We start from the raw sequence: 26114 nt of genomic DNA, 5'->3' as shown, positions 1-26114 counted from the left end.
TCTCTTTGGGGGGGGGGTGAGATTTCTTTGAAGCCTCATAGAGGAGATTTGGGAGTAGAATTCTGGATTTATTTGGTTGCTCTCATTCCCCAGTCTTCTGCCTCATGTTGTAGCTCTTTAATTAGCAACTTTCCTTTTATCAACTCTGTCTGAGACTTAGTTTTCATAGCGACACTTGCTCTGCTCTGTTAACACTAGTATTCAGCCATTTATGTAATGGTTAATGAAATTATATAATTACAAGCACCTCTGGCATAAACAGGCTTGGGAAGAGACATACTGGTTCTTGCAGGCAGTGGCAAAGGGGGGGGTGCAGAGGCAGAAATGTGGGGTCCTGTGGGGTGGGGGATGCCAGCAGGTCTGTTGCGGAGAAAGGGTCGTGCTCTCAGTCTCCTTCTGGCTGTGAAAAATCTTCATTAGTGCGGGGGCAACCAGGATGGAGGCTTCACCCCCAATCTCTAGCACTTGGCTTAGAGAGAGGTAGGTGAGTCACTCACCTCTGGGCATCCTTGTTCCTTCAGTTATGGGGCACAAAGCCCAGGTAAGGTGATGATGGTAAACATTTCCCCACGGGGGCCTGGCACGAAAGGGCTATTGCCTGAGACTGGGCAGGCTGAGGTGTCCCTGCTGCAGGAGTGAAACCCACAGAACTCATGTGCATTCTGCAGCTCTCACCCTCCCTCAGACACAGAGGCAAGGTGATGCCTCCTTGGCATTGATCCTGGTGCCAGAGTAGAGCTAGGGATTGGCAGGGCTGGAGGGCAAAGAATGAGTAAGAAACACTCTTACTTAGTGTCTTTAGCTGCCTGCAGCTCTGGCTCTGCTGGCTTCCGGCTCTCTAGGTGCCTTAGTTCCCAAACTTTACATCAGCTATTGAATCACTTTTCCTCTTAAGTGCTTTTCAGCAGCTCAAACTGTGAGAAAGCATAGTGAGAGAGACCTGAGGCAAGCAAAACCCAACCCAACCTGTTGGCAACTGTTAGTTCATCAGGTAAAGATAAGGAGCTTGGGGCCATCAGAAAGGGTATCTCAGTGGTCGGGCCCTTTACCCACCTTCCTGCCCCTCCAAGGCAGCCATGTGCTTTATGTGTACCCTCAGTAGGTCTGAAGTTGTGGCTTTAGTTATCTGAAGAATGTGAGTGAAAAAAGTGCAAGCTGGAAAATGGCCCCCAGGGTGACTGCCTAGGGGTAGCTACAGACCAGCTATTGCCACCGGCCGCCATTCCTTTCTCGCCTTCCCAGCAGGCACCTGCTGAGCTGGTTTAAAATCAGACTCTTAAAGGGGATCCTTGCCTGTAACCCCAACGGTGCCATAGACCCAAGAGCCAGGGGCTACATTTTATGCCAGTGCTTCTCTAACCTTGACAACGACATAAATCACTGTCAATGTCACTATCCTCATTGTTATTGTTACTATCAGTGTCACAGCCATGGTGGTGACTATATGATTATTCTCACTGTCACAGGATTATTACTATCACTATCAGTAGCTAACTGTTACCTTGTCCCACACTATCGCTCACTGTGATGGGCTATCACTGTCACTGTCACTATCATGGATTCTGTCTAGGATCCTCGTAGCTAAACTGCAAGCTCTGAAGTGCAGTCTGGTGGGAGAGCCCGAGGTTTCTGGTCCCCTGGTTCCTAGCATGGAGTCAGCACCTGAGCGAAGTCTGCACAGCTCATCTGTCTGGCATCTGTCTTCTTGCCAAGTCGTGTTCTAGAACTGCAGCCCACTCCACTGTGTTTAACTTGAGCACTCTCTGTCACTCAGGGAGTATTGCAGCATGATGGATGTCCTATTTCTTCATGAAAAGGAGAGAGTCTCTTCCTTATTGTCTGGTATGAGATGACCGCAAACTATTAAGCAAGAAAAATGCACTTTATGGTGCATTAATTGGTGGTCAGACACTTTTCCCCCCTAACCTTTGAAGTTTTAAAAATAAACATGCATTTTCAAAAAAATACAAAATCCATTAAAAACCCATTAAGTTTCATTTTCAAAAAGATCCTAACGTAAACAAACAAACAAAAATATTAAATTCCTCCAGATCTGTAGTGTACCTATCTGAGACCCTGGATCTAGGTGTAGCTACCTGAGACCCACCCATTTCTGGGAGGGGTCTTGGGAACTGAATATTAGGTGTAACCTTACCTGCAAGACCCCGCCCATTCCTGGGAGGGGTCTTGGAATAGGTAGATAAACCCTGAAGCCAGGGGATTAGGGGTCGGCCCTGCTGCGCTCTGGCTTTTGGGTCTCTGCCTCTTTTGGTCTTGGACCAGGATGGAGGCCAAAGGGAAGATGGCTGAAAGGGTTAAGACGCAGGGCTAGCAAAGTATGGCTGTGCTTGAAAGGTTATGAGATAGGCCACACACATGTGGTGAATAGGGCATGAATAAAGTTGATGGTTCCTGATGCCTGCCTGTGAGTGAGTCTTGATTACGCCGATCACCTGGGCCTGGGACCCGCCGGCTGGATGGGGTTGCGGAGCCACGTGGCCTGGGATGGCAGAGAGAAATCCATCACCATCCACCACCATCCAGCCCCATCGTTATTTATTTAATTCAACACAGATCCCAATGTGGGGTTGAATGATGGGGACCCAGACCACCTCACATTCCACCTCACTTTCCACGTTCAGTCAGACAGGCTGACAGTGCTAATCTCCAAGTCAGTGCCCTTCAGAGGGTTTTAGAAATGGGAACTGGCACTGAGTCTGGGAGAAAAGGTGGAAGTCTGGGAAGGAATGTGAACAAGAGATCCTTTACCCACTGCCTGTGACTAGTCAAATCCTGGGGAATGGGCATGAATAGATTATTCACTTCTCTTTGCAGGGGAGATGGGGGTGGAGGCACACTTGGCAGTACTCATAGGCTAATCCTGGCACAGTGTTTTGGGGTCACCCCAAATAGTGCTTAGGGGTCCATGCAGCTGGGGCTCAAACCTAGGGCCTTCTGCATGCAAGGCCAGTGCTCTTATCCCTGAACCACATCCCTGGCTCAGTAATTCTTTATTTCCTAAGTGTTGGAGGCTGGAATTTCCACTTGCCAGATGAAGATATCGAGCACCAGAGCAGGGTGCCGATGCGGGGATAAAGCCTGGGCTAGACCTGCTAGAACTCTCCAAAACTTCTATATTTGCTGCAGGGTCAGGAAATCTTTAACCTTCTGCTTGCTCTTTTTCAGACGGCTGAACCGGAACCAGCTGCATGTGCTGCCGGAGCTGCTGTTCCAGCATAACCAGGCTCTGTCAAGACTGTAAGTGAGGTTCTGGGGCCAGACTTCTCTCTGGGGGGATCATGCAGATGGATTCTAGTCAAGGGAGCTGGAATCTTCCAGGACTGTGGCCCCCAGGCTGCAAGGATCCCTAGGGGCATGAAGGGACCTGTTGTTGTGTGGGAAGGTCCATGTAGGCATAGCTCCCTGGTCAGCACTTGATATGACTTCCCTCTGACCCCTGATGATGGGTACTCCGGAGGTGGGAGGCAGGCATGTTCATCAGCCAGACTTCATAGGCTGACTCTCTTCAATATCTCCCACTTCCCCTGGCCACCTGCAGTTTCATGTTTCCGTGCCTTCAACAGGGCCTTCTTGAGCATATTTCTGTTTTTGACTCTGACTCACCATGGTGTCGAGTGACTTTCACTTGCTGCGAACGTGCTTCTTTCACATCTGAGAGTGGAGTGGGGCATGTGCTGCTCGAGACCTGCCAGCTGTGTGTCATCCTACTACCATTTGTTTTATTTTGTGAGGTCTTAATTGCAACAGGACCTTGGGAAGTATCTTAAGAATCTGTTTTGCAGGGGCCGGAGAGATAGCGTGGAGGTAAGGTGTTTGCCTTTCATGCAGGAGGTCATCGGTTCTAATCCCGGCGTCCCATATGGTCCCCTCTACCTGCCAGGAGCAATTTCTGAGCCTGGAGTCAGGAATAACCCCTGAGCAATGCTGGGTGTGACCCAAAAACCACAAAAAAAAAAAAAAAAAAAAAGAATCTGTTTTGCAGATCCTCAGTGTTGGGTCCTTCAGCCTTTGCTTGGTTACTTCTAGTGACAGGGTGTTAGTTCACCATCCGAGCTGGCGATCAATTCTGTTATTGCTTTAAGCTCCTATTCCGCCTTCTAATAACTTAAAGCTTTCCTTGGAGAATAATTAATTTTGTCTTGGAGAATAATTAGCTTTCCTTGGAGAATAATTGGACTATGGTCACTCCTGGAAATATTTTGCCAGTTGGGCTGCTGGGTCAATGTGAGGAATAGGGGATTTGGCACTGCACAGGCCCCTTGATGCCAGAGACTACCAGGGCCACCAGGATGGTGGTTGGGGGTTTTCAAAGGCTTTACTGATGGTGCTCATGAGACTCTGTGGTGCTGGAGGTTGAACCAGGAGGCACACATGCAGGGCCTATAGCCTCACCCCTAGAGTATTTCACTAGCCCCTGATTCATCTTTTAGATGAAAGCTTCTATTCCCCCTTATGTGGTGAATACAAATTGCTCCATTTTAGAACTGGCAAATCCTGAAGAGGTTGGAGTTTGTCTGATGCTTGCCCCATAGCTTTTTGTGGTGGTGATAGTGATGGTGGTTGGGAACTGCCAGAGACATTGGGGTCTTCACAGTGGCAACCTGGAATTAGCTATGCTGTGTGTAAGGAAGAGGTGACAGTCTGCAGAAGGACTATTTGAGGAGGACCCTGGTGGTGATCCTCTGGGGACTGTTCTTTTTTTATTTTTTAATATCTTTATATAATTTGTTTACAAACATGATTATAATTGGGTTTCAGGGGGGTAGGGAGGTGGGAGATTTGGGGAACTGATGATGGGAATGTTGCACTGGTGAAGGGGGGTGTTCTTTATATGATTGTGGACTGTTCTTGGGCTTTCAAGCCCTGGTATTTTCTACCTTTCCTTCCAGATGGTCCCTGAGCTCTTGGCTGGCCCATTTTCTGGGAGCAGAGTGGCCTGGGTGAAGGAAGACTGTTTTCTTTACCCACTTCCCATTCCTGACATTTTTTTTTTTTTTTTTTTGGTTTTTGGGTCACACCCGTCGGTGCTCAGGGGTTACTCCTGGCTGTCTGCTCAGAAATAGCTCCTGACAGGCACGGGGGACCATATGGGATACCGGGATTCGAACCAACCACCTTTGGTCCTGGATCGGCTGCTTGCAAGGCAAACACCGCTGTGCTATCTCTCCAGGCCCCCCCCTGACATTTCTTAAGCTCACCTATAAACACAGGTATGCATACTGGCATACAGCTGGGGGCTCCTGTGCCTCATTTTCTTGCTTAGGTCAACTTGGATTTGAGTTCATGGTGGGAGCCCTGGTGAGCTGGTGCTGGCCCAGACTCTCTCAAAAGGACACATTGTGAGAGAAATGAACCATCTGACCAGAGGAATTCATTCATAGACTTCTTCCCTTAGTGATAGTTGTGGGAAAGGATCTAGGAGATGTGCTTCAAGGGAGGGCATGTCCCTCGAGTACTGCTGGGTGTGCTTTGGAGGCTAATCCTGGCATGCAGGATCTGAGTCTGGAGCCACTTGCCTTCTTGGCCAAGAATTGCCAGGGTGGAATCCCTGGGCAGCCTAAACACCCGCACCTCCCAGTAATTATTAGTGAAGGGCTGGAGAGATGATTTAAAGGGCTGGCAAGTGTGTTGACCCTGAATTGTCCTCCAAGCAGCACTGGGAGTTTGAGTGCAGTTCCTGTCTTCTTGACCCCCAAGATTCACATACTTATATTCTTTTTTGGGGGGGTGCACACCCGGCAGCGGCACTTAGGGGTTACTGAATGGCTCTGCACTCAGAAATTGTTCCTGGCAGGCTCAGGGGACCATATGAGAAGCCAGTAATCGAACTCAGGTCTGTCCCAGGTTGGCCGCATGCAAGGCAAATGCCCTACTGCTGTGCTATTGTTCTGGCCCATTGCTTATACACTTTGCTCACATCTACCCCCATATTCTACTATTGATTTGAGCTCTGACAACCTCCAAATATTCCCCATCAATCTCCCACCTGGTTTGGCTAAGGAGCTCTGGGAACTGTTGATTCCAGTGAGTGATGATTTAAAGGTGGGGACGATGGTTAGTGCACAACCAGCAATTCCTGGGCTCCTCAGGAGAGGCAGTGAGGCCCCTCTGGTGTGCAGAATGGGTAAATGGGTATTTCTCATTCTCTCTCATACCCGATTTATTGCCCTGCTCTTTTTACTCTCCAGGATTCTGTTTTTTGGGGCACCCTGGAGTCTCAGTTTTCTCATGGTTTGGTTTAACCCTGATGCTTACTTCTCTCTGGCTTCTGGTGAGCTTGGGGCTTCTGATACCTTTGTACCTCAGGCCCTTGTACACATTTCTGAGGGAAGAATCATGAAAGGGAGATCCTCAAAGGTCAGATCCACACTGGCCCACGGCACCAGTTGTGATCCTGAGGTTACCCACATTCTGTCCTCTAATGAGTGGACAGTGAGCAGGGGGGATAGGCGGATGTGCCTAGCCACTCTGGTCTCTCCTACTCACTTCTGTGAGATCTTTCCATTAGGATGGTCACTACAGATGTGGTTGGTTTACTGGTTGTTTATGTATATGGAGCTTCCAAAAGCTGAGGTCCTGTTTCAGGTATTTGAGTCTGTCCCTTTTTTTTCTTCTTCCAGACCTGGGACTCATGCTCATGCAGATATTTTGCCTTGGACCACAGAGCAATTATACATTTGTGTTGGAATCAGGCTGAAAATTTAAGGGCCATGCAGAGTCTGAAATGGGCTTAGGCCTCAACCGAGGAAGCTCACATTTAGGAATCTGCCCAAGGGAAATAATAAGCCATGAGTGTAAGCATGTCCCTTAAAATATTATTGGATTATTGAAAAGGATATAGGAATAACAGCTTTCCCAGCATCAATGGAATTGTGCAGTAAAGTGATGGCATATGTACTTGATGGGATATTTATGGAGTGTCATCAAAATTATTTTTTACAAAGTATGTAACTTAACAATGGGATCACCAAATAGATCGCTCACTAATGCACAGAAACTTCCTTCAAATGCCAACAGGTCTGTCTCAACCTGTTTTCTTTTTATGTTTTCAGAAAAAGTGTGTAATGTTATTATGTTATTATTATCTTGCTGCCAAGATATGAACCCTGGGCTTCGGGCATGAAAGGCTGGTATTATCTCATCATTGAACCTCCTTCCAGTCCCAAAACATTTATTTTTGAGATACGTGACTTTTATTTATTTATTTATTTATTTATTTATTTATTTATTTATTTTGGTTTTTGGGCCACACCCTGTGACGCTCAGGGGTTACTCCTGGCTATGCGCTCAGAAGTTGCTCCTGGCTTCTTGGGGGACCATATGGGACGCCGGGGGATCGAACCGCGGTCCGTCCTAGGCTAGCGCAGGCAAGGCAGGCACCTTACCTCCAGCGCCACCGCCCGGCCCCTATTTATTTATTTTTTATTTACACACTGTGGTTATAAGGTTGTTCATAATACATTTATTTTTATAGGTAAAGCTGTTCATGACTGAGTTAGTCATAAAATGTACAGTAACCTTCACCAGTGCGCATTTTCCACCAACATGGGTTATTTTTGATGGTAGAAAACCTTCAGATTTTATTATGGAGCCTCTGGAGTGTGAATTGAAGTGGTGTGAGCTGTGTGGTGTGGGCAGTTCCTTGACTTCTGCTTGCATCTGTGAGATAAAGATAACACCACGGCTTCCCCAGCTGTGATGGGGATTACAAGGATTACAAAGAGTGGGCGTAAATGTAGTGGCACTTAGTAGGTGTCCAGGAGATGCTGTGAATCCTCTTGGGGTTGCTCCTCAGGAGGTGCCTCAGCCTGCAGATGTACTCCACTGTCATTGCTGGTCCCCTGTTTCCTCCTCTCCTACCTCAGAATCAGCCTCTCACTTTGCAGGGAACTACTCCAAGGTTTATGCTCACCTGCTGTGCCTGTGAGGAGAGGCAGGTGTGTGTGTGTGTGTGTGTGTGTGTGTGTGTGTGTGTGTGTGTTTCTCAGTGCTCTGCAATTACCAGGTCTGTGTGATCTCTGCTTTGGGGATGCCTCCAGCAGGAGTGGTGCTGGGGTCTGTTCAGTGCCATCTCCAGAAGAGAACCTTCCTTTTTGTTTCAAGTCAGAGAGAACCTGAGCCCCCCACTGCCACCTTCTCCCAGGACATAAGTGAGAGATTACAAGAGCCCTATCCTTAGGCAAAGATGAGGATGAGGTTACTCGATGTCAGGCTTGGGCTGCATGGCCTCCAAATACCACCTGGTTTGTCATCAGTGCATTTCTGAGGTGCACATTTCCCTTAATGTAGTGGGGAAGAAATCTAAGCTCGATTGTTTGGGATGTCACTAAGGGGTAGAGGCAAAATGATGCCTGGTGTATCTGATGCTAAGGCTCATCCTCTGAATCTCTCTGTCAGCCCTATCCATACCTCTCCTTCCAGTCCATCTCCTGCCTCTCCTCCCACCATGGTCCTACCTCTCCTCCCACCCCAACAGGGAACCAATCCAAAGGTACTCCAGTTCATGAATGACAAGCACTAGCAAAGAATTATCCTGTATAGAGTGAAAACCGGTTACTCTAACAACCTCTCCTTTCAGCCCATCCCCTGCCTCTTTTCTCACCCCATCTACTTGTATCATCCACCAGCTGTCCAGCACTCATCTACCAACCCATCAACCTAACCACCCGCCCCATATCCATTCTGTATCTCCTCCCACACTCTCCTCCCCCCTCTACCCTTCCACTCTCATCTACCACTGACCCTCCACCCTCACATCCTGCTTTTGTTCTCTGCCCTTTTATTGACCCACCTACCAACCTACCTGTAAACTCGCTAGAGAATGTTCCTCTTAACCTCCCTTTCCACCCTGGCTACCTCCTTTTCCATTTACTCCATATCCAATCACCAACACTTCCAGAGTCTCTGCCCGGCAGGCTGGTTCTGGTTCTGAAGCCTTAAGGGACTGAAGGGTCACACCAGGGTCATACCTGTAGGCTGGACTGCTATATGTTTTTTGGATTCTGTCTGTGTTTATGACCCCCAGTGGTCTAGAGGGAGGCACAGACAGATACCGTAGGTGCCGTACATGGAGTCAGACAAGAACCTGGCTGCTTTTCTCATGACAAAGCCCCCAACCATACCAGCCTATCACTGCTCATCCCTGTCTGCGCTTCGGCCTCCTGTCTGTGAAGGGAGTCCCCACTGCCTTAACCATCCTTCCCTTATTTCTGCTTGTTTTCCCTTCAACATTCTAGAAGGCTCTTCTGTAAACTCAGTTCTTCTGGGTCTTTTTATTTTATTTTAATTTTATTGAAACCATTGTGATTTACAAAGTCCTTCGTAGTCGGGTTTCAAGGTTTTTTTTTTTTTTTTTTTTTATCCTTGAAAGCAGTATGTGTCCTGACAGGACCGACCTTTTGTGCCCCTACTGGCTCAGCAGGGGTGAGGGTGGATGATGAGGGGTGGCCCAGGGCATTGTTCTGTCTTATTTGCGTCCCCACATAAGGCATAGGGCGAGTCATTTACAGGCCCTGGGGTGGCCTGAGAGGCACAGAGGCGATGGGGACTGGCATGTAGCTGAAGACTGCCTGCCCCCTCGACCTCGTCCAGACTGAGTTTAATTAAACTGTCAGCACCGGTCAGCTGAACAAAGCTTCTTTCCCAGCGCCCCACAGCCCCCACTGAGGAAGGAGGGCAGGCTCTGCTGAAAGGAAGAGCCCTTAGAAACGAGCTGTCTTGCCTTGCAGGGAAACTACCCGAAGCAGGAAGATGACCTCGTCTCATGGGCATTCATATCTGGCAGTGGAGCACGCCAAAACACTATGAATGGAAAATGGGTCCCCTCAGTACCACACCCCCCCCCCCACTTCCCTTTCTCAGAATGGACTCCCGGACTTCTCAGGAGATGCTGAGTCTGGGAGGTCTTTCGTTGATCCGACAAGTGCTTACTGAACCAGCTTCTCTAGAGAGGGACTATTCAGCCTTGTTCACAAGCTCATGAGCATTAGAAAGCCTGTTGGGACAGTGGGTGTGACCCGAGCAAACTGATCTGACTAGGAAACTCTTTAGAGTCTTTTTGGGGGAGAGCTGCTGGCGGGGGAGCAGGACTGGGAACCCCTAGATCTGTTGGTCTGGTGGCAGGAAACTTGCTAAGGTTTAGACAAGGATCAAAGCTGAGACTTGAACCCAGGTGCCTTGATCCCATGGCCCCCATGGTCTATAGACCAGTGTTTCTCAACCTTTTCTCAGCCATGACCTCCTTTTCACTTTATTTCCTTCCTTGGACCCCCCCAACCCTACACATTTCATATGGCTTTCACCTGTGGCCACCATGGGACCCTCCCAGTTGAAAAGATTCCTCTAAATACCCAATCAGAGCAAGTGAGTGTCTTTTGTAAAGGCAGATTTTCCGAGTCCTGGTCTGAGAGCTCCTGAGTGTGTGTGTATTGTGTGTGCATGAATGTGCATGTAAGGGCTCAGCTTTGTCATCAGTTCCTCTTTACCTGGAGCACTCTCTGAGAGGCCTTTGTTTCTCTGTAGCCTGAGTCTCAGATGGGCACCTGCTCTCCCCGGTCTGAGTCCCCATTTGTGTCTGCCTGGACTGACCGTGGTGTGATCTGTGCTCTCAATAGACAGCTGCCTCCTAGAGCATATGTCCCTGTTCACTCCTCCTGAAGAGCTGGGAGCAGTTTTGGAATTATAAATTAGCAATTACGGAGCACTCTAGATTCTCAAAGTGCATTCTGATCATTGAGTCAGCTGCTGCTGTCAAAGCCAAGTGAGAAGGCCAGTGTCCAGTGGGCAGCAGGAGGTGCAGCTTGCCACTGACTCCACTGTGGGACCAGATTCTGTTTGAAGCACAGCCTTAGCCCTACCTTGATTCTACTGCTCGGAACACACAGGCTGGCCCCAGTGCAGGCAGCCCAGTGAAACCAGGGCCAAGAAATAGAGGAATAGCCCCTGGGCCAAGGTGGATAGAGGACATGAGCACTGGGTCTCACAGGAATGAGAAGCCTTCATCCTCCCCTTCAGCATTACAAACACTAGCATAGAATCAGTAGAATTTATAGGCATCTGAAAGATTCTATTAGTTGCTGTCACACAACTGACTGTGGATCTTATACTGCTTTTATAAATGTCTTGGGTGAATATACAGAGCAGCAAGAATGCAACCTAAGTTCTTTATCTTCTGCACCACCAGATTTGTTTGTCTTCTCATGAACCAGCCCTCCCCCTTTAAAAAATATCTTTTTTGTCATTAGTTTTGGGGGCCACAAGCAACGATGCTCAAGCTCTCTTCAGGGATCATTCCTGTCAGAGTTTGGGGGTGGCTTCATGTGATGCTGAGAATTGAACTGAGCTCAGCAGTGTGCAAGACAAATGTCTTATTCCCTCTCCTATGTCTCTTGCCCTAAGCCTGTCCCATTTCTGATAGGTTGACCAGGACCCTGTATTTCTGAGAGCCTCTCCTCTTATGCTAGGTGTTGTGGCCCAGGTATTCTATTTCCTACCAGGGATTCCCAGACAGGAGTAGAGAAATGCCAAGAAGTAGCTGGGTGCTTCCAGCTCTTGGCAGCCTGTGCAGGAAGGCCAGTGTGTGCAGATTCAAATACATCTCTTTAGTGGGCAACACTGGCTCCCAGAGATGAATGAGAATCCCTGGCTGACTGATTAATTAGCTCTTGATTAATAATAAAAAATCATTTTATTTTTTCCATTTTTCATTATTAGTTGTTAGGCCCTTCCAGCTTCCTTCAACGCCCCAGATCACATCTAGCAGTGCTCAGGATCTATTCCTGTCTCTATGCTCAGGGATCACTACTTGGGATGTGTAGAATAACAGCCCTGGATGGGGCTGGATGGTGATGGGATGTATGGAGGGACCTTTCTTTGCATGCCCAACCCATGCATCTGCAACCCTCTCCAGCTGGTGGATCTGAGGGTTCAGGGTAGCAGTGAGGAAATGATCCACAGACAGGTTTCAGGAGACATCGGCTTTATTCAGGGCCCTAGCCAACATGTGTGGCCTATAATCTTAAACCTATTTAAGCATGCTCTTTTTAGCTTGACCTGTATCTTAACTTCTCTTTCCACCTTGTCTCCTCCTCCAGCTGCTTCTTCCTCCATCTCCCTCAATTAATTCCTCAAATCTTCTTCCTGCCCCTGAGGTAAACCTTTTGTTACCTACCAAAGACCCCTCCCAGAAACGGGCAGGTCTTACTAGCATGTAAGATTACACAGAAAGAATAGAAAATGGAGTAACAGGATGCTTGCACAACCATATATGATTCTAGAGATCAAATGGGGGTTGACCACATGCAAGGCAAGTGTCTTACTTGCTGTACTGTACTTCAACCCTGGGACCCTCCCCTTATTTATTTATTTTTTGCCACATCTAGCAATTCTCAGGGGTTGCTCCTGGCTCTGTGCTCAGAAATTATTCTGAGCTCAGAATTATTCTGGCTCAGGGGACCAATTGGAATGCCGGGGATTGAACCCAGGATGTCCGTGTGAAAATTGTGGGCTAACCTTTCAGCACCCGTCTGGCTCCCTTTTTATCAGGGCTTCAGCAGGACACAGCCTCCTTGCTGAGTTAGGGCTCTGAGGACTGCCTTGTCTCTCAGCTCCAAGTGGGGCCTACCCTTGGTCTACTGCCTTCTGTGTGGGGAATAGAGCTTCTGGTTTCCCTGAGCCTCCAACCTTGTCTGCTCACTCTGGATCTGGCAGGTGACAGTCTGTTGTCTTATTCTCTTTCTCTGGCTTTAGACTCCGAATGAGAGTGACTTCATTCAAATGGGAGAAGACTTTCCTCAGTCCCTTTTTCTGAATGTATTCCCCAGGAGTTTGCCAGCACAGAGAGATCCTTATTAGATTGACTTAGCATTATATTAACATCAATTATAATTCATTACATTTAAATTTATGATCCAGAATAGTGGAAGATGAACCGATATATATTCCTAGATCCAGTGCACCTCTGTCCTCATTAATTCTTGACTTGTATCAATCCCTGCTTAATCTAATCTTAATTTTAATGTGGTGCCTCTTGGCACCAAAAGTCCTTCCTTTAACAGACACATAATTTAATGACTTGGAGACTTGGGTTTTCTTAGCATCACAAATCTGCAGGGGCAGTAGAAGTTGTCATGTGCTTATGAGTGTTTGGGATTGATATTCCAAAATGTTCCTCATTTTAACCTGTACTTTGATTCTCTTCTTTGAAACTCGAGTTCCAGGGCTGAGGAGTACCGCATTCTTACTCTACTATTGAACCATCAGGTCATGTTGGCTGAATATTGCCAGATGGGAATGGTCCCTAAACCCCATGGGGACTGTTTGGGAAGTTCTCCTCCCCACAAATCATGATCAAATTGACATAACATGGATAATTTGTATATTTTTTAATGCAGCATTGGTCTAATTTTACAATTGATTGTGCAACCTTTCCAGAATGTTTTCATCTTGCAGATGTGAAACTCTGTAGTCATAAATATTCTTATCCTCCCTCCCTATTCTACTTTCTGTTCCTATGAATTTGGCTATTCCAAATACCTAAGAAGTGGCATGTACAGCATTTGCTTTTAGAAGCTGGCTTCTGTCACTGAGCAACATGCCCTCAAGGTACACCCATGCACCTGAAGTTCCTGCCTTCCTGAAGCTGAATGGGACTCCACTGCTGCAGTTCACATATTGTGTATCTATTCATCCACAAAGACACAGCATGTGGAGCCGGAGAGATAGCATGAAGGTAGGGCATCTGCCTTGCATGTAGAAGTATGGTGGTTCAAATTCTGGCATCCCATATGGTCCCCTGAGCCTGCCAGGAGCGATTTCTGAGTGTAGAGTCAGGAGTAACCCCTGAGTGCTGTCAGGTATGACCCCAAAACCAAAAAAAAAAAAAAAAAAAAAAGACGCTGCATGTTTTTCTGGCTATTGTCAAAGGTGGTGCTATGAACAAGGGTGTACACATTTCTCAAAACTTCATTTTTAATTGTTTTGAATATATCCTCAGAAGAAGGATTGTTACAGCATATGGAAATTCTTTCCACATTTCTGAGGCACTGCCATAGTGTTCTTTGTGGTGGTGTACCATCTCACCAATGTGGCCATTTTTCTCCATTTTTCTTTTTATGTGTTGGGGAGGGATACACTGGCAGTCCTCAATCTTGGTTTTATGCTCAGGGATGATAGGTAGGGAGTCATATATGGGGGAGTATGGAGTCATATATGGAATAAGGAGTCATATATGGTATGAAGTCATATATGGAGTCATGTGTGTCAGCTGCATTAAGAGCAAGCACCTCACCCACTGTATTATATCTCTAGTCCACTGGGTATCACTTTTATAAATGACTTGTGTGAACGTATGGCGAGAATGCTCTGCAAATATGTATTGACACAAGTGTGCAAAGGGACAGCCATTTCATAGACAATAACGGAGTAACACTGAAAAGGGTCTTCCTGAGCTGCTCTGGAACTCGTGACATGAATCAGATACTAGCAAATGAGATGATGGCTCTTGAAGTACAGAGTGGGGATATCCTGTGTGGCAGTGTTTGTTACATGAAAAGGGGTTGTATTCCTAAAAGAGAATGAGTGAATCATATGCTGAATAGAAAGGAGACTGAATAGAGCTTTTGGAAACATTTTTAGAGACAAGGTCTCCTTGGGAGGGAATGGACCTGTTCGAGTCGGGGAAGATCAGAACACATCTAGGGAGAACGCTCAGGGCCAGGATCTGGGTTATTGTGTGTATGGTTGTGGGGAGAGCACTTTAAGCAAATTGTGGAGGTGAGCAGCTAACACTGGGGGTCCATGGAAACAATTCAGATGAGATTGGTCTACGGCCTGGGGCTGTTGGATGTGATGAAATAGAATGTTTTCAGAGAAACTCTGAGAGTGTCTTTGAAACAGCTGTCATGAGGAGAGGGGAACTGTGTGTTTCCCTATAGTGCACATCGGTGAAGTGAATTCCATTTGGGATGTGGCTCCTGGGATGTCAGCTTCCCAAGGATGCTTAGCTCTCTTGTGGCCCCAGGCCCTGGACTTCATGGAGCCACCAGGATTGTGAGATGCTGCTGCAATCAGCCTGATGGTTTTGGGAAAGGCTCTTGCTTTCTGGCTGGTTAACAAGGACAGCAGGAGCTCTGGTGAGCAGAGGGGAGAGGCCCCCTTCCAATCTGGGTTGGGATGGCTCCTCTGTGTGTATGTGTGTGTGTGTGTGTGTGTGTGTGTGAGAGAGAGAGAGAGAGAGAGAGAGAGAGAGAGAGAGAGAGAGAGAGAGAGAGAGAGAGAGAGAGAGAGAGAGAGAGAAAGAGAGAGACACACACACACACACAATGCACATGCACACACACACAGGCAGGAAACTGACAGACGGATGGAGCCTGGAAGTCCCTGAGACTCCACTGGAAGCCACAGTTTCCAGCCTGGAGCTTCCAGTGAACTGTAACAAAATATTTACCAGACCCACATTCTGGCCCATGTTTTGCAATCAAAATTGGAACAATAAAAATTAGTACATTTTGGAAATGTACATTCTGGCGTCTGAGCTGTTAAAGAAAAATAAAGCAAAACAAACAAACAAAACAACAAAACCAAATACAAAGGGAAAGGAGATTTGTCCTCAGGAAAATCCATGTCCTCGAGGTGCACATCCAGGCTTCTTTCTGCAGCCCCGGGCTCCCCGCACCTCATGCTACTGATCAATGACTCATTCTCCTTTGAAGTCCAGGCGTTGTCTTCGTTGTTCTTAGGAGCCCTGGTGTTTGCACCCCTCTAGCGCCTTCCACAAAGGCCCTTCTGTGGGCAGATCTGGGAGGCAAGCTGGGAAGGGTCAGAGAAAGGAGGGATTGACAGAATACCAATGAGGAGGGGAAGTGTGTGCGTGAAGGGTGAGGGGCGCCAGGCAACTCGGGGCGCACTCGTGCTGTGCAAACAGAGCGAAGGTCCTTTAGTGGCCCTGATTTTATTAAAGGCTGGTGTGCGGGGCCCCAGGAAAAGGGGGGGGGTGGCCAGGCCGGGGAGGAAATTGTGCACAATGTCGGGTGGAAGCTCAGCCCAGTCTGGGTAGGGGCTGGCCCCAGAGCAGTCTGCTGACAAAGAGGCAGTGTGGGCTGGTGACAGTCAAGGGGAAACACATGGCAACTAATGGGGTAGTAATGGGTGGGGAGGTAACCTGGGAAAGGCTGGTACAAGGAAAGCTGGCACATAAATCCTGGTGGTGTGACATCCCCCTTGGCAGCAGGACAGGGGCCACTCTGACCCTCCCCAAAGCCAATGCCAGGGACGGCCCTGCTCCCAGGGGCTGAGTCCAGGGTGAGGTTGCAAGGGAAGAGCTGCCCTGGGGACTTCTTATTCCTCAACCTCCCCCCCCCCCCACACACACACACAGCCAGAAATGACCAAGAGAAAGAGGAGAGCCTGGCCAATGGTTTGGAGCAGCACCAGGAGGAGATTTTGGTGGCCTTGGGTTGTTCTTACAGAGTGGAGGGGTGGTCGGGTGATCGCCCCCTTCAGGAACCTGTGGGGCCGGTATCAGCCCAGGAAACTGGCACCCCACACCCTCTCCAGGGAGTCCCCAGTCTGTGGGCACCAAGGGCCAGGGGGCCAGAGTGCCCAGGGAGAGTGACCCCTGCCCATTGCTGCCTTTATAGGGGATCGAAGACACCAGGGTCCCCTATTCACAGAGCCCGGAACTCCAGCCGCCTGTTCTAGAAGCCATTAACAAGTCACTTTTCAAAGGGAGTGTTTATTTATGACCTGGGGGCTTTTGGAGGAAGGCCTTTAGCAGTCTGGATTTCTATAGCTTCCACAGTTCCTGAAACAGCCAGGGGCATCTCCAGGTCCTGAGTGGTAGCTAGTCCTTGGAGCTAGTTTCTGCCTGTCACAGATCAAGCATTACTAAGTGAAGGCTCTTCTCAGGGAGAAAAATGTCAAGAACAGGTCTTGATGGATTGCCGAGCATGACCAGCTCTCCTCTTTATCACCTTTGGGAAATATTTAGGAAAGAAGAGAGGGGGCACACCTAGTCCAAAGCATCATTCATGCCTTTCACACCCCCGGCTGATGGGAACTCTGGGAAATGGCCCCTTGGGCTACTGCAGTGGTGGGAACCTTCATACCATTCCCACTCGATGCTGCTGATCGTGGGCGCCTAAGTTGGTTTCCTCATAGAGCTGGCACTGGCACTGGGAGATAGCTCTTCACTTCCTTTTCCCAAATGTCATCTCCCTGGCATGGCTGTGGGAACTCAGAGCCTGGTTTTTTTCTTCCTAAATGGATGGATGAATTCATTCACTGCACCAGCTCATTCCTAGCCAGCCGCCGGCTATCATTTGTCAGGGGAATATCAGAAGAAATTAGGTGACCTGGGCACTGGCTGGTGTGTCAGCCCATGTTTCTGTGGTAGCTGATTTCTCAAGTGGGGGTTGTGCATAAGAGGTGAACATTTAATGGGTTGATTGGCAGCCTGATTTTTCTCCCCATCTTCAAACCTATGAAATGTGAAAATTTCTTTCTCCCTGGGATAAATACACACCTGCCAGTGGCACGCCTGTTCATAGAGGCTCCCATCAGGCTCATCTTGTCTCAGATCAATGAGATTGAACCTCCCACCTGGAAGGTGGAATGACTCATTCCTCTAAAGACAATCAGGAAAAGCAAACAGCACTGGAGTGCTAATACTGAGCTTAGGTGTTTGCTTTATATGCGGCCAATCCTGGTTCCATCACAGCTCTGCATTAGCCAGCAAAGGCTCCTGGAGCCTTCTGAGCACCACTTGGGAGACTTACCCCCAAATAAAAGTAAATCAATTTACCACAAACTATGGACACCACTTTCAGTGAATAAAGACCAGCAAATCATTTGTGGCAGGTCCTTCGGTAAGTTCTGGGCAAACCTAGGCTTATTAAGTGATGGTTTTAATAGCATCTTCGATAGCTGGGAAGCCCTGCCCTGAGACCTCTGGTATCCCCAGGGGAGGCTTGTGGATTACTGGCCATTTCAACACTGATCACATCCAGGACTGTCTCTGGGGCTCCCTGCAGTTGGTCCTGGCAGGATGCATCCTCTCTTGATGGCGTAGTGCAACCTATTGAGTTTCTAAAGGCTCAGATGAGAATGGGTAGGGCAATCTTGCCCTTGGGAAAACCATATTCAGCTTCCAGTCAGGTTTTTTTCATCTCCTCAGGTGCTGTGGCAATAGCCATGGTTGGGAATCAGGAACCACATGAGAGCTGAGTTGGGACTCCAATAGCTCAGTCTCCTTGTACCTGATTCTCTGGGTAAGTGGCTTAATCTTGCTTAGACACAGTCTCCTCATCTGGCAAAAAGGCACAATGAGGACCTATCTCAACTAACAGAGCCCAAATTAAATAAAGTGATGGCTATGATGTGAATTTTCACCCATGCTTGGCATGTGATATATCATCAAGAAATAATTCCATTAATATATGTTTTTAATGTTTAAGGTCTAATCCTTCTTGGCTTCTAATTGTAAAAAACAAAAATGGTTCTATTGCCATACTTAACAATCAGTTTCCTGCCCTGGCTCTGGACTGAGAGTGTGTTAGAGCCAATTTTTTCAAAGGTAGTTTTTGGATAATGTATAGTTTGCTTTCCCATGTTCCCCAACAAAGATAATTGGGCAATAAAATATGGTTTGAGACTTTGGAAATTCTGCCTAGATTTCAGTTTGCTGGAGTTTTTTGTAGAAAGAAAGAAGTCATCTTTCAAAGAGGATTTCTTCCCTGTGATAACTATTTAATGTTTCCTGACTGAGAGGTTCTGTGAAGAACTGCCTTCATGATTTAAGAAGAGGTAAACATTATTTTTGAAGAAAAAAGATGAATGTAGAGATTTCCTGCTCATGCCCTGCAGTGCTCAGGGGACCATGTGGTACTTGGAATCCAACCAGCAGCGTTCCTGTATCTAAGACATGAGCTCCAGCCCTTTGAACCATCTTCCGATCCCTGCAGACACCTGAGAGGATGGAAGGGAAATCAGCCCCAAGTTTCCTTTTTCTCCTACGTAGCATCATTGGGCTCCCCTGGATCAGCAGAGGAAGAGGCTGGTCCTCATAGATAATTTCATCCCCACACACGGACTTGGCTGAGGTTTGCTGAGGTTTGACTTGACAGCTCTGTACCATCACAGGGCTTTGATCTGTTTAGGTTCCATGGCCATTGCTAAGATCAGCTCGCAGCCAGAAAGACCAGAAGGAGGAATGCAGAGGCACTGGGGTGGGAAGAGTGTAGAAGCCACTGTTCCAGGCTTGGCCTGCCAGGCCCAAGCTGTGGGATCACCTTTTAGACATGAGAACCAGCCCAACTCTTACAAACTTGGGGCTTTGTGCATCAGAGGAGCATCAGTCTGGAAGCAGAGCCTTTCCATAGATGCCTGTGGGCTTTGCTGTTTCCCTTTCCTTGAAGATTCTACCCCCTGAACATAATTTTTTTTGTTCTTTTTTTGCTACCAATAGAAAAAGCAGATGCTGACAATGCAAGTTAGTCAGCCCAGCGACCCACCCGAGAGTAAATTTCACTATCACCCCAGGATCTGAGAAATTCAGGTACCATTTCAGGGCTCTGGAGCCTCTAGAATCACCCTCATGTCCTCTCCCCCACTCCAGGCAAGATGTTTTGGCTCCTAGATGCTTATGTCAAGGACAGGCATACAGGACTGTGTCTCACCTACCCTTTTTTGGTTTGTTTTTGGGCCCCACCAAGCAGCACTCATGGTTACTTTTTGTTTTGTGTTCAAAAATTACTCCTGGCAGGCTTGGGGGGAATGCCAGAATTGAACCTGGTCATATGCAAGGCAAATGTCCTATCCACGGTGCTATGGCTCTGGTCTCTGGGAAACACTTTTTTTGTTTTGTTTTATTTTGGTTTTTTTTTGGGGGGGGGCCAGACCTGGTGAACTCAGGGGTTACTCCTGGCTATGCACTCAGAAATTGCTCCTATCTTGGGGGACCATATGGGACACCAGGGGATGGAACTGCAGTCCGTCCTAGGTTAGTACATGCAATGCAAACACCCTACTGCTTGTGCCACCACTCTGGCCCCAGGGAAACACTTTTTTTTTTTTTTTTTTGGTTTTTGGATCACACCTGGCAGTGCTCAGGGGTTACTCCTGGCTCTATGGTCAGAAATTTCTCCTGACAGGCTTGGGGGACCATATAGGATGTCGGGATTTGAACCAGCATCCTTCTGCATGCAAGACAAATGCCTTACCTTCATGCTAACTCTCCGGCCCAGGGAAACACTTTTAATTGAAATAACTCATATCCCTGATCCTAAGCTGATGGCAGGCATGGCTGATACCAGAAACAGGAGACTGGTGGGACCAGTAGGGGTACATGTGTCCTTGCCAACATCTTTGCACAGCTATGGGCTGCCTATCAGGGGTAGGGAAGTCCCAATGGGTAAGGTCCCTAACAGAGCATGCAGAGAGCTCCAAGAGTGTAAAGAGCAGCCCTGCAAGGCCTAGCTGTCAGTATCCAGTACCCTCACTATCCCTTCAAATTCTGAGACTTCAGTATCACCCAAGCCCCAGAGTTTTGCATGGGACCTCTGTGTCTCTGTTCACAGACTCACATTTTAGCCAGATTCCTGGATTACACTCTGATGCTGTCACTTCTAGTGATGTGAGTGCACCAGTAGCATGCCTCACACTACTGATGTCTTCATCTATAAAATGGGAATAATAGTAGAGCCCCATGAGGGAGCTGAAGTGAGGATGAGGGGAGGCACCTGCATGTTATCATTATTTCTATCCTTAGCAAAGGCTTCTTTGTGGTGCCTGATGTGATAGAACTTATGGAGGTAGAGCAGATGGTGATAGTGTTAATGTTGGCAGAGCTGATGGGAGAATAGTACTGATAAGTGACAGAGCTGATGGTGCTAATGGATGACAGAACTCATGAGAGATAAACTAAAAGAAGATATAGTTTATGGTGATAGAGCTGTTGTGTGATAGAGCTGATGGTGAGAGAATTGATGGGAGACAGGGCTGATGTATGATAGAGTTGATGGAATAGAGGTGTGCTAGAGCTGATGTGATAGAGCTAATGGTGATGGAACTGATGGTGATAGAGCTGATGGGCCACAGAGCATAAGGAGGATAGAGCTTATGGTGATAGTTAATGATGACAGAGCTGTTAGTAGTAAGACTCCATGTTGGGGGTTGGAGAGATAGCACAGTGGTAAATCATTTGTCTTGCATGTGGCCGACCTGAGATGGACCAGTTTGATTCCTGTCATCCCATATGATCCCCCAAGCTTGCCAGGACCAATTTCTGAGCACAGAGCTAGGAGTAGCCCCTGAGCATTATCGGGTGTGGCCTAAAAACCAGTCAATAAATAAATAAATTGCTAAAAAAAAAAAAAGACTCCATGTTGGTGGCGAGGAATGGTTTGCTTTATAACTTCCAGTGGCCTGTAATGCAGGGCCTATGTGAAGGGCAGGAACAGAAGTGGTGACAGCACTGTTCCGGATGTGTTTCAAGCAGCCATAAACTAGATGAAGGAAGGACAGGCCTCTGGGGTGAAGGTTTGGCTGGAGGGAGGCTCCGGGGCAGGGATGTTAAGCACAGGCTGCTGCCCGCACCTTTCTCCCATCTCAAGTGTTTTCTGACTCTGCCCACCCTCCAGTGTTGGAAGATGAGATCTGTGCCATCTGAAGTCTTGTCCCAATCTTACATCCCCCATACCTTGCTTGTCTCGACCTTGACAGCACATTGGTTGGCCCCCTTCTTCTGGAACAGGGCCCCACTTCCTCTATTACCTGTGTCTGGGCTTTTGCTTCTGCCAATGGGAAGGCCAAACAATTGATTCTGGCCTGCAGTGACTCTCTTTGAGTCTCTTGTACTCTAATACCTGATCATCTAAAAAAAAAAAAAAAAAAACAACCCAGGGCCCGGAGAGATAGCACAGCGGCGTTTGCCTTGCAAGCAGCCAATCCAGGACCAAAGGTGGTTGGTTTGAATCCCGGTGTCCTATATGGTCCCCTGTGCCTGCCAGGAGCTATTTCTGAGCAGACAGCCAGGAGTAACCCCTGAGCACCGCCGGGTGTGACCCAAAAACCAAAAAAAAAAAAAAAAAAAAAAAAAAACCCAAAAAACAAAAGGTGTCTCAACACTAGGCCTCTTTCTGTCCTCTCAGAGGTGGAGCCAACATGAAGGCCTAAAAGCTAACAGAAGGGGACTGGAACAGTGGCACAAGCAGTAAGGCATTTATCTTGCACACGCTGACCTAGAATAGACCAAGGTTTGATCCCCAGCATTCTATATGGTCCCCCAAGCCAGGAGTGATTTCTGAGCGCATAGCCAGGAGTAACCCCTGAGTGTCACCGAGTGTGGCCCAAAAATTAAAGAAACTAAAGACTAAAAAGCTAACAGAGAAAGCCTGGAGAAAAAGAATGATTCCCCAAATTCAGTAAGGGATCTCATAGATGAGCCATCATAGAGACATGATTTTTGAGGTAGACCACAACACTTGGAAGTGCTCCTGGCTTTGCACAGAAATCACTCTTGGTGGTGCTTGGGGACCATCTGTGGTGCCGGGGATTGAACCCGAGTCAGCTGCATGCAAGGCAAGCACCCTTTCTGCTGTACTACAGCTCTGACCTCAAGTTTCTGGTTTGGAGGGGAGGTTTCTGAGAGCTTCACAGCACTTCCTGCAGACATGGAAACCTAGGCCATTATTCTGTGGGTGCTTCAGGGAAGTGAAGGCCACCTCATCTCCTTCAAGTTTCTGTGGTTCTCCATTTCTGTTGCACACAGGTTACCAGAAAGTGCTCTTGATAACCTCTCTGTGTGCTGCCAACTTGCCCCTCAAACTCTCTCTACTGAATATCCCCATGTCCTTCGAGGGCCTCCTAAGGGGAAGAGAATGTCACTTGTGCAGGTAGAAGATGACACAGAGCTTCCTGGAACAGAAATATGAAGGCCTCAAGTCTGCTCCCAGAGTAGGCCAGAGGGGCAACGTGGAAGTAAGGGGTAATGGCTGGCCCAAAGGCAGAGCTGGTGTTTGGATACAGTGATGGAGCACTTGCCTGGCACCACTGAGGCTCTGGTTCTGTCTCTAAAACTGAAGGGGGCAGCAGAGAAGTCTGAGTGAGCTCCCTGACCTGGGAGAGTCCCTGTAGCTTTTGGTATGAGGAGGCAGGTAGGCCAAAAAAGCCCAAAGATCCTTCTGGTTGGAATTTCCCTGATGACCCTGCCTGCAGAAGTGGGGCTCCGAGGATGAAGGCCTCCTTTTTCCAAACGGTGTGTGTTTTTCCCAGGGGCCATTGTTTTCAGTTGCCTGGAGACTGAGGCCTTCAGGTGTCACCCTGGAGACTGGGGCCTGGGTATTCGGGTTTAGGTCAGGCACAATGACGCCTGCAGAATGAGATGGTGGCCCCGGGACCTCCTTAGTCATTTGTCACGCAACTGTGCTTCTCAACGACAGAGCAGAGGAGACACGGGGGGCTTGGGCAGGAGGAGGAGGTGGTGGGGGCAGGATGGGGTGAGTCGCACGAGATAAAGCTGATAATGAGCCCCCACCATGGAGTGGAGCAAACATACCCCTTTGGGAGAGAGGAAGTGAAGCTGCCTGGCTTCTCTGGCAGAGTGAGAGGCCTGTGAAGAATCTGATGGAGGCTCCAGAACGCCTGCTGGGGGCTGGGGCTGGCCCCAAGCCTGAGAGCAGCTTGAGGAAATCCTGTGTCTTCCCTGCACACGAGCAGGCCAGAGCTCCCAAGGACTCAGCCAAGTCCAATAGAGCAGGACCCTAGGCTGTCCCCAGATGACAGAGAGCCAGAGTCACTCAGGGGACCCCTGTGAGCAGGTAGAGCAGAAAGACTGGTATTGGACAGGGATATCACTAAAGCAGGCCCAGGAAATATCAGGACACATCACTCCCCCAAGCAGGCTTCTCATGCTGGTCAAAGGGAAGAGAATGAGTTGGGGAGGCTGGAGTTTCCCTGCATCTTTGTTTCATTCTAGCTTTTGATTTTTTCTTTCTGATCAAATGCACAGACATAAAATGCATTTTTGGAGGGGAGGCCACACCTGGCTCTGTGCTCAGAAATCACTCCTCAAAGGCTCATGGGGACCACATGGGATGCTGGGGATTGAACCTGGGTTGGCCACATGCAAGGCAAACACTCCACCCAATGTATTATTGCTCCAGTCCACCCCCTATTTTTTTTAGCATGTGATTCAGGCTTGTAGCCAGTCTCTAGAAACAGCTTTCCCATGAAATCCCAATCGTTCTTCTCTCTCTCTCCTCTCAATTGGCATTTCCTTCATGCTTTATATATGTGGTATCATTTGGTATTTGTCTTCTGTTTTCATTATTGTTTGACAGAGCAGGGATGGAACCCAAGCATGTGTGCTCTGTCTCTAAGCTATCTCTCCTCAGTATCAGTGTTAGTCCTTTTTATACTTAAACATTACGAGGAGTGGTTTTCATAGCCTGTATGCATGGTTAACAGAGCAGAGAGCACATGGGACCTAGGCTGGAGTCCCTGTGGGCTCTTCCATTTGCATGTTGTGTAACCTTGGTCATTGGTGTTTATGCTCTTTCACTTCAGTTTACTATGAGGGTGCTAAAGGCTCCTATGTCATCACCAGTCATGTGATAAAGGTTCAGAGCTCAGAGCAGTGGTTTAAATCAGGTGAGTTCTCAATGTGGCAGTGGCAGTTATCATCCTGGCTGTTGGCCCAGCTGAATCCGGAATAGTAAGAAGAAGGCAAAGAGTGTTGATGGGGTATGTCAAGATCACCCTGGACTCAGAGTATAGGGAGAAGGACAGAGAATGACAGAAATTGAAGGGGGAAAAAGAGATAGCTAGAGAGCAAGAGTCAAGGGGATCTGAGTACATCGGCGGTGTATAGGAGTGCGATCATTCAATATCCAAACAGAGATCATGAGACCCAAATTTCAACAGCCAGACTTTAAAATTTGCCTATCAAGGTGTCAGGCTGGGGATAGGAAGAGGTGGGAGGGAACTTGGGAACCCCAGTGGAGGGAGGCTGACTCTGGTGGTGGGATTGGTGCTGGGATATAATATGTCTAAAACTCAACTATGAATAACTTTGTACATCATGTGTTTTAATACAATTAAAAAAAAAGATTTAAAACAAGAGACATCCAAGTCTTGGGCTTGGGGCAATTATCTTTCTTTGCTTGAGGTTCCTGTGGGGGAACCTCACATGGGGGGAAGTCACAGACCTTCGAGGGCAGATCTGGCTTCTGTTTGCAGGGATCCTTACTGCGTGGCTCACTGTGGGAAGGTCAGCAGTGCTCATTGTATGTTATGAATACACCATAGGCCTGTGCAGGCACAGCTGGCAGGGTCAGGAGCCTGTGTGCCCAGATTGCTGCAGGCCAGGTCCAGGATGTGGTAGGCAAAGCCTTGGAAAGTCCCTGTGGCGTCTTCCCTTCTGCCAGAGGCAGTGGGCGCCCAGCAGAATTTGTTTGAATTAACTGCTTGAACAGGCCTGTGTGGGAGCAGAGTGTGTGCAGCGATAGATGTTGGCAGCACGTGAAAGGGGCACCGGGAAGGGTCCTGGGCCTGGACGGGCAGCTGCACAGAAACTGAAAAACTGTCACAGGCTGAGCCCCGGCTGGGCCGAACGGTTGGCAGCTGAGCAGAAGTGGCTGCCTGTGGTGCTGACAGACAGGCAGGTTGTGAGTTGGCTAGGTCCTCCCTGAGTCTGTTCCAGGCCACTGTCCTCCCTACTGGATCCTTGAGGACTCAGGCCAATGTCCTGCCTCCCACAGTTTGATGACAGAGACATGGTTGAGGAGCTTGGGCTGCTAAGACACCAGGCCCCTTCTCTGCTAGGTTAGAAGGAAGGAGCACATGTGTGTTCAGGAGGGGACCCCAGAAAGGTTTTGGGCAGTGCACTCAGCACCACCTTCCTCCGGCAGCCTGGCTGTCAGGTGTTCTCAAGTGTCCCCACCCCACCCTCCACTTTTTACACACCAGATGTGTATCAATTCCTGTGTCTTTGGACCTTCTCCAAAGTGACTGTGTTTACCTTTATCTTGGGGAAAACAGAGGCACTGAGAAGTTTGTGACTGTTCCAGCTCAATGCATGAGTCCCACCACAGGCTAGT

The 26114-nt window shown here is 48.2% G+C and overlaps 1 protein-coding gene across 1 annotated transcript in view; it reads left to right on the top strand.

The window, feature by feature from the left end:
* Positions 1-26114, top strand: part of SLIT1 (slit guidance ligand 1) — a 157904-nt gene that overhangs the window by 26463 nt on the left and 105327 nt on the right. The window contains exon 4 of the mRNA XM_049764381.1: positions 3187-3258. Within this exon, the coding sequence (XP_049620338.1) occupies positions 3187-3258 (72 nt within the window). The remainder of the gene's footprint in view (positions 1-3186; positions 3259-26114) is intronic.

Source organism: Suncus etruscus, chromosome 17, assembly GCF_024139225.1.
Source record: "Suncus etruscus isolate mSunEtr1 chromosome 17, mSunEtr1.pri.cur, whole genome shotgun sequence".
Lineage (NCBI taxonomy): Eukaryota > Metazoa > Chordata > Mammalia > Eulipotyphla > Soricidae > Suncus > Suncus etruscus.
The sequence above is the reverse complement of the archived record's forward strand: the minus strand, read 5'-3'. Positions and strand labels throughout refer to the sequence as shown.